The following is an 8877-nucleotide window of genomic DNA, read 5'->3' on the forward strand; positions in this document are numbered from 1 at the left end:
ACGTACGGCGGGCGACTCCAACAACGTCCGCGCCGGGAAAATGGTCGGCGATCGGCGGGGAAAGGCGGCGATCGGCCGGACGGGAAGACGTTGGAATTGGCAGCGTGATCACGGCTAGATCGGCGGGGAAAGGCGATGATCGGCTGGTAAGGGCGGTGATCGGCGGGGCGGGGCGACGTTGGAACGGGCCGCGTGATCAACGCAGGTCGTGGTTTTTTTGTTTCGCACGAAGGGGGAGAGGGTAGATGCGAGCCGACCGTATCGGCTCGAGCCATGCGCTCGGCTCTACCTGTATGGGCACGCCGCATACGGCGCGGGATACGTTAAGCACCGTATGCCCAAAATGCCCTTATACGTTAAGCGAGGGGGGGTGTACCGAAGCAGACCTCCTGAAAAAAATAGATATCCCAAAACATCATTTATAGAGTCTGTCGTATTATTTGCAATATTTTTCAGCATTCACACAATTTGTTCTTAGCGGTGGTTCGCAATAATGGCTCATGCACTGCATTGCAATAGCGTGGGTACTTGGAAACTTAAGCCTGATTGAGACCAATGCATTGCTGTCCGAGTTTCAGATGTTTAAGATAGGCACGCAACGCTGAAACAATGGTTTTTAATTTAATTATCCAATTCCCCCCATACTACCTTGCTTGTTCATGGTAGCCAGTTCCCGGAGGTTTTTAATGTGGATCTCTGTTGGGAAGTTTATGTGTAGTGGCATATGCAATCGTCTGAAGCTTGCAGGCTGTGAGTTGAGGTCTAGGAAACCAAGTCAGGTAACTGATGGATGCATTCATTTCAAGCGCTTTCATTGAACCACATATGCACTGCAAATCTCTTTGGCTGAAATGGAGTAAGGTGGTGGTGCATGTCAAATTCATGTGAGCGCGCTCGTCCCCACTTTCCGGAAGCTGGGAAGGTATGGAACTGACCGCTGTTCTTCTTTCAGCAACTGTCAAGTAAGGCCCCTCTTACAGAAAGTTGATTTCAACGTGGCTTTAATCGCATTCAACCAAGTTTATGACTTGTGTTTCTGTTACTGCTGCACTTGCACACACCTTCGCATGTGTCGGTCAGCCAGGAAGTAACTGCATTTTCATGGATATAGAGCACTGGACCATCTCCAATGGTGTCACTTTCATTCACCTCTTCCCTCCAACTCGGCGCCCAGGCTATAAGAACGAGACGAGATGAGAGTGGGTGGAGCACCTTCTACCCCCCTTGGATATTTGTAAAGGCCAGTGAACTGAAGAAGATGGGTCTGAGCTCAAGCCTAGTGCCAATGGCATCTGCACTGCTCCTCTTGTGCTGCTTCACTGCCTGTAAGTTACTAACTGCACATTTCATTCCTCAATTTCCGTCTGAAGTGCACGATCATCAATCTCAACTCGAGTAGTAGAACTTCAAGACAGTTTGCTTAATCTGCTGCCATGCCATTGCAGGGAATGCTGCCGCCGCCGCGGCGAGTGGTGGTGGCGGCGATGGTCTGAGGCTGAACTACTACTCCGAGAGCTGCCCGAGGGCGGAGGAGATCGTCAAGGAGCAGGTGAGGAGGCTGTACGAGGAGCACGGCAACACGGCCGTGTCGTGGCTCCGGGCCCTCTTCCACGACTGCACCGTCAAGTCCTGCGACGCGTCGCTGCTCCTGGAGACCGACGCCGCCACGGGCCTCGTCTCCGAGCAGGCCTCCCCGAGGAGCTTCGGCATGCGCAACTTCAAGTACGTGGGCGCCATCAAGTCCGCCCTGGAGCGCGAATGCCCGGGGACAGTGTCGTGCGCCGACGTGCTCGCGCTGGCCGCCAGGGACGGCGCGGCCATGCTGGGCGGGCCGGCGGCGATCCCGATGCGGACGGGGCGGCGGGACGCCACGGAGAGCCGGTACGGCGAGGTGGAGCGGTACGTCCCGAACCACAACGACACGGTGTCGGCGGTGCTGTCCCGGTTCGCGGCCATGGGGCTGGACGCGGAGGCCGTTGTGGCGCTGCTGGGCGCGCACTCGGTGGGCCGCGTCCACTGCAACAACCTGGTGGCGCGGCTGTACCCGGCGGTGGACGGCGGCATGGAGCCGGCGTACGGCGCGTACCTGCGGGGCCGGTGCCCGACGGCGGACGCGAGGGAGGACACCCGCGACGTGGCGTACGCGCGCAACGACCGCGCCACGCCCATGGTGCTCGACAACATGTACCACAAGAACCTGCTGAAAGGCCGGGGCCTCCTGCTCGTGGACCAGCGGCTCGCCTCCGACCCGCGCACCGCACCGTTCGTGAAGAAGATGGCGGCCGATAACGGGTACTTTCGTGAGACGTTCGCGGCGGCGCTGGTGAGGATGTCGGAGAACGGGCCGCTCACCGGCGGGCAGGGGGAGGTCAGGAAGGACTGCAGGTTCGTCAACGCTAAGTAAGGGCTAGTGATCAGTGGCAAGACGTGATCGTGTGTGTGTGTACGTGCTCGTGGCGTGGGGCACGAAAATAATTCAGAGGAAGTGATGAAGGGGCCACGTATCATGTGTGACTGCGTGCATGCTTGGCTTGATGTATGAGCATGCATGATGCCTGCCTGTACCCGATAAATATGCCTTATCCGAATTCGCTGTAATAGTTTTCAACGTCTGCAACACTTATTTTGATATGGAGGAAATACTAAATTATATTGCATGCTAGAACAATTTAATACTCAAAATACAAACCCACATCCACATGGGTACATATCATGTCATCCGTAAGATTCTCAGGGCATTATTGGCACACCCACGACGAAAAACAACGTGAACGACAAATATGATTCATATGGCCAAGTTCGATCAGAAGCAAGTGGACGGATACCCCCAAGTTTCAGAAAATCTTCAGTTTGGTTTCGTCGGCACAGCATCACTTTCTGCCTGATCTGATGAAGTTGTACGGCTATTTTATGTCAAGAAAAGTAGCCCATAATTTTCAAGTGTGTTCACGGTCACAAGATGGGGGGATTCGTATAGCGGCCGGGTGCTACTACTTATTTTTGCTCCAACTTCAACCTTTTATTTTGAGAGAGAGAGAGAGAGCGCTCCAACTTGAACCAAACTCGCTTGATCAAACCCTGTTTCCCCGCTCTCCTATGCTATATCAATGAAAGCCAACAGCAATGCATCATGCTGGATCTTAAAAAATAAATAAAAGTTCTCTCTCTCTCTCTCTCTTTTTTTTACTTCTCTCTCACCAGCGAATTCCTTCAGATGAGCTTAACAAAACGCTTGTTACAGTGGGGAGATGGATTCTTGGCGCAGCCCGGAAGAGAGGTCCTCATTAAATCAGTAGCACAAGTTCTACCCCATGTACATCAAGTTTTTAAACTTCCGTTTTCTGTTTGTGACGAGCTCACAAGAATGGTCAGGAGCTACTATTGGGGCTCGGTGCAAGGGAAGAGAAAGGCTCACTAGCGCTCGTGGGATAGTCTGATGCAACCAAAGAATAAAGGAGGAGTTGGTGTCGTGGTAACGATTCCGACAATAAAAGAGGGGTAGGATAAAGGAGCATGATCTATCGAGATGCATATGGATGACACGGTGGTTTTAGCGAGTTCGGGCCTCTCACAGTGGAGATAACAACCCTACGTCTCATGCTCCGGAGAGGCTTTGTTTTATCTGAGTATGTATCCGGGGATTACAATGTGTGTTTGAGAGAGAGGGGAGAGCGGATCTCCATGCCTGAGCTATGTCCTGAGACTAATGGTTAGAAAGAGAGAGAGGTGGAAGCCCCCCAAAAACCCCCTAGTCTAGTGGTGGGGGTGGCTTATATAGAGTGCGCCACCCCCCCACCCCTTATGTTACACGGTGGAGTATCAATGCCATAATGCTTGTCCACTACAAAACCGTCATGCTGACTATTGGTCTTTGCATATCCGAGTGAGTTACACGGTCGAGTGGAATGAGCTCGTCGAGTGAAGTGCCGTGCTCCGAGTGGTTATCGCCGTCCGAGTGACTTTCAAGTTGCGGTACATCTGGACGGCGATCTGGCCCAGGGGTCCAGTACAAAGTATACGGTGTCCATGGGTAGGGCCTTTAGGTCAGGCCTGTTACCCTACCCCCAATACATGTCCTCATCATTAGCCCCTGAATCGGTCGAGGTTGAGCGGGTCGAGTCGAGGTGAATTCCCAGATGAGTCGAGTGCTGCAGAGGCACTTATGAACTCCCTCTGGTCACCCGGCGATCTTATCTCCGCATGTTGCCTTGACGGATTCCAGACTGTATGGTGTCCGAGTGAAATGAGCTCAAACGGCTCCGTGGAGGAGCGTTAAACTCACCTTATAGCACTTTTTTTGGAATGATTTGGAGCTGGTCCTGCATTGAGTAACTGATTACTCGAAATTTCTTCACACCTGGAACGTGCCTTTTTTTGTTGTTTGGCCGTCACTCAAACCAGGCGGACCGTTCCGAGTGGATACCGTTCCAGTGGGGGCACGCTGAGTGCACCCACTGGGTGTAGTCCCAGAGACTGCCTGTTGGGGATCGTTGCAGAAAATTAAAAATTTTCCTACGGTTTCACCAAGATCCATCTATGAGTTCATCTAAGCAACGAGTCAAGGGAGAGAGTTTGCATCTACATACCACTTGTAGATCGCGTGCGGAAGCTTGCAAGGTGATGATGTAGTCGTACTCGACGTGATTCGAATCACCGATGACCAAGTGCTGAATGGACAGCACCTCCGCGTTCAACACACGTACGGGACGGGAGACGTCTCTTCCTTCTTGATCCAGCAAGGGGGAAGGAGAGGTTGAGGAAGACAGCTCCACCGGCAGCATGACGGCGTGGTGATGGTGGAGAGGCAGTACTCCGACAGGGCTTCACCAAGCACACAACGGAGGAGGAGAGGTGTTGGGGAGGGGAGGGCTGCGCCTTGGAGGGTGGTGCGGCTGCCCTCCCCTCACCCCTCTATTTATAGGGGGAAGGGAGAAGGGGGCCGGCCCCCTAGAACCCATCTAAGGGGGGGGGGGTGCGGCGGCCTAGGGGAGAGGGGAGAGGGTGGCTTGCCCCCCAAGCCAAGGGGGGCGCCCCCTCTAGGGTTCCCCCCTCAACCCTAGGCGCATGGGCCCAAGGGAGGGGGTGCGGCCAGCCCACCAGGGGCTGGCTCCCTGCCCCACGCAGCCCATGTGGCCCCCCGGAACCCTTCTGGTGGCCCCGGTACAATACCGGTATGACCCCGAAACTTCCCGGTGTCTGTTTGACAACTTCCCATATATAAATCTTTACCTCCGGACCCTTCCGGATCTCCTCGTGACGTCCAGGATCCCATCCGGGACTCCGAACAACATTCGGTAGTCACATACTAGTCTTCCTAATAACCCTAGCGTCACCGAACCTTAAGTGTGTAGACCCTACGGGTTCGGGAGACATGCAGACATGACCGAGACGCTCTCAGTCAATAACCAACAGCGGGATCTGGATACCCATGATGGCTCCCACATGCTCCTCGATGTTGTCATCGGATGAACCACGATGTCGAGGATTCGATCAAACCCTGTATGCAATTCCCTTTGTCAATCGGTACGTTACTTGCCCGAGACTCGATCGTCGGTATCCCAATACCTTGTTCAGTCTCGTTACCGGCAAGTCACTTTACTCGTACCGTAATGCATGATCCCGTGTCCAACACCTTGGTCACATTGAGATCATTATGATGATGCATTACCGAGTGGGCCCAGAGATACCTCTCCGTCATACGGAGTGACAAATCCCAGTCTCGATCCGTGTCAACCCAACAGCTACTTTCGGAGATACCTGTAATGCACCTTTATAGTCACCTAGTTACGTTGTGACGTTTGATACACCCAAGGCACTCTTACGGTATCCGGGAGTTACACGATCTCATGGTCGAAGGAAGAGATACTTGACACTGGCAAAGCTCTAGCAAAACGAACTACACGATCTTTTATGCTATGCTTAGGATTGGGTCTTGTCCATCACATCATTCTCCTAATGATGTGATCCCGTTATCAACGACATCCAATGTCCATAGTCAGGAAACCATGACTATCTGTTGATCACAACGAGCTGGTCAACTAGAGGCTCACCAGGGACATATTGTGGTCTAAGTATTCACACGTGTATTACGATTTCCGGATAATACAGTTATAGCATGAATAAAAGACATTTATCATGAACATTGAAATATAATAATACTTTTATTATTGCCTCTAGGGCATATTTCCAACAGTCTCCCACTTGCACTAGAGTCACCAATCTAGTTACATTGTGATGAATCGAACACCCATAGAGTTCTGGTGTTGATCATGTTTTGCACGCGAGAGAGGTTTAGTCAGCGGATCTGCGACATTCAGATCCGTGTGCACTTTGCAAATCTCTATGTCTCCATCTTGAACATTTTCACGGATGGAGTTGAAATGACGCTTGATGTGCCTGGTCTTCTTGTGAAACCTGGGCTCCTTGGCGAGGGCAATAGCTCCAGTGTTGTCACAAAAGAGTTTGATCGGCCCCGACGCATTGGGTATGACTCCTAGGTCGGTGATGAACTCCTTCACCCAAATCGCTTCATGCGCTGCCTCCGAGGCTGCCATGTACTCCGCTTCACACGTAGATCCCGCCACGACGCTCTGCTTGCAGCTGCACCAGCTTACTGCTCCACCATTCAACATATACACGTATCCGGTTTGTGACTTAGAGTCATCCAGATCTGAGTCGAAGCTAGCGTCGACGTAACCCTTTACGACGAGCTCTTCGTCTCTTCCATAACCGAGAAACATGTCCTTCGTCCTTTTCAGGTACTTCAGGATATTCTTGACCGCTGTCCAGTGTTCCTTGCCGGGATTACTTTGGTATCTTGCTACCAAACTTACGGCAAGGTTTACATCGGGTCTGGTACACAACATGGCATACATAATAGATCCTATGGCTGAAGCATAGGGGATGACACTCATCTCTTCTTTATCTTTTGCCGTGGTCGGTGACTGAGCCGAGCTCAATCTCACACCTTGTAACATAGGCAAGAACCCCTTCTTGGACTGATCCATTTTGAACCTCTTCAAAATCTTATCAAGGTATGTGCTTTGTGAAAGACCTATGAGGCGTCTCGATCTATCTCTATAGATCTTGATGCCTAATATATAAGCAGCTTCTCCAAGGTCCTTCATTGAAAAACACTTATTCAAGTAGGCCTTAATGCTGTCCAGAAATTCTATATTATTTCCCATCAAGAGTATGTCATCTACATATAATATGAGAAATGCTACAGAGCTCCCACTCACTTTCTTGTAAACGCAGGCTTCTCCATAAGTCTGCATAAACCCAAACGCTTTGATCATCTCATCAAAGCGAATGTTCCAACTCCGAGATGCTTGCACCAGTCCATAAATGGATCGCTGGATCTTGCATACTTTGTTAGCGTTCCGAGGATCAACAAAACCTTCCGGCTGCATCATATACAGTTCTTCCTTAAGATGCCCGTTAAGGAATGCCGTTTTGACGTCCATTTGCCATATCTCATAATCATAGTATGCGGCAATTGCTAACATGATTCGGACGGACTTCAGCTTCGCTACGGGAGAGAAAGTCTCGTCATAGTCAATCCCTTGAACTTGTCGATAACCCTTAGCGACAAGTCGAGCCTTATAGATTATAACATTACCATCCGCGTCCGTCTTCCTTTTAAAGATCCATTTGTTTTCTATCGCTCGCCGATCATCGGGCAAGTCTGTCAAAGTCCATACTTTGTTTTCATACATGGATTCTATCTCGGATTTCATGGCTTCAAGCCATTTGTTGGAATCCGGGCCCGCCATCGTTTCTCCATAGTTCGAAGGTTCATTGTTGTCTAACAACATGATTTCCAGGACAGGGTTGCCGTACCACTCTGGTGCGGAACGTGTCCTTGTGGACCTACGAAGTTCAGCAGTAACTTGATCCGAAGTACCTTGATCATCATCATTGTTTTCCTCTTCAGTTGGTGTGGGCATCACAGGAATGGTTTCCTGCGCTGCGCCACTTTCCCGCTCAAGAGGTAGTACTTCATCAAGTTCTACTTTCCTCCCACTTACTTCTTTCGAGAGAAACTCTTTTTCCAGAAAGCATCCGTTCTTGGCAACAAAGATCTTGCCTTCGGATCTTAAGTAGAAGGTATACCCGACAGTTTCCTTAGGGTATCCTATGAATACGCATTTTTCCGACTTGGGTTCGAGCTTTTCAGGTTGAAGTTTCTTGACATAAGCATCGCATCCCCAAACTTTTAGAAACGACAGCTTAGGTTTCTTTCCAAACCATAATTCATACGGTGTCGTCTCAACGGATTTAGACGGTGCCCTATTTAAAGTGAATGTAGCTTTCTCTAGAGCGTATCCCCAAAATGATAGCGGTAAATCGGTAAGAGACATCATAGACCGCACCATATCCAATAGGGTGCGATTACGACGTTCGGACACACCGTTTCGCTGAGGTGTTCCAGGCGGCGTGAGCTGTGAAACGATTCCACATTTCCTTAAGTGTGTACCAAATTCGTGACTTAAGTATTCTCCTCCACGATCTGATCGTAAGAATTTTATCTTTCGGTCACGTTGATTCTCTACCCCATTATGAAATTCTTTGAACTTTTCAAAGGTCTCAGACTTGTGTTTCATTAAGTAGACATACCCATATCTACTCAAGTCATCTGTGAGAGTGAGAACATAACGATATCCTCCGCGAGCCTCAACGCTCATTGGACCGCACACATCGGTATGTATGATTTCCAACAAGTTGGTTGCTCGCTCCATTGTTCCGGAGAACGGAGTCTTGGTCATTTTGCCCAAAAGGCATGGTTCGCACGTGTCAAACGATTCATAATCAAGAGACTCTAAAAGTCCATCGGCATGGAGCTTCTTCATGCGCTTGACACCAATGTGACCAAGG

The 8877-nt window shown here is 50.6% G+C and overlaps 1 protein-coding gene across 1 annotated transcript; it reads left to right on the forward strand.

The window, feature by feature from the left end:
• Window positions 1–1091: 1091 nt before the first annotated feature.
• Window positions 1092–2650, forward strand: LOC123184599 (peroxidase 21-like). The gene is made up of 2 exons (XM_044596699.1): window positions 1092–1325; window positions 1446–2650. The coding sequence occupies exons 1-2, from the start codon at window positions 1130–1132 to the stop codon at window positions 2402–2404; spliced, it is 1155 nt and encodes a 384-aa protein (XP_044452634.1). The 5' UTR covers window positions 1092–1129; the 3' UTR covers window positions 2405–2650.
• The last annotated feature ends 6227 nt before the right edge of the window (window positions 2651–8877 follow it).

This window comes from Triticum aestivum, chromosome 2A (genome assembly GCF_018294505.1).
Source record: "Triticum aestivum cultivar Chinese Spring chromosome 2A, IWGSC CS RefSeq v2.1, whole genome shotgun sequence".
NCBI classification, from domain to species: domain Eukaryota; kingdom Viridiplantae; phylum Streptophyta; class Magnoliopsida; order Poales; family Poaceae; genus Triticum; species Triticum aestivum.

What these genes read in the sequence shown, in the direction of transcription:
- LOC123184599 (XM_044596699.1), top strand. Translation starts at nt 1,130, where the DNA reads ATGGTGTCACTTTCATTCACCTCTTCCCTCCAACTCGGCGCCCAGGCT. An exon ending in CTTGTGCTGCTTCACTGCCT is followed by an intron (nt 1,326 to 1,445) that starts GTAAGTTACTAA and finishes ATGCCATTGCAG; the next exon opens with GGAATGCTGCCGCCGCCGCG.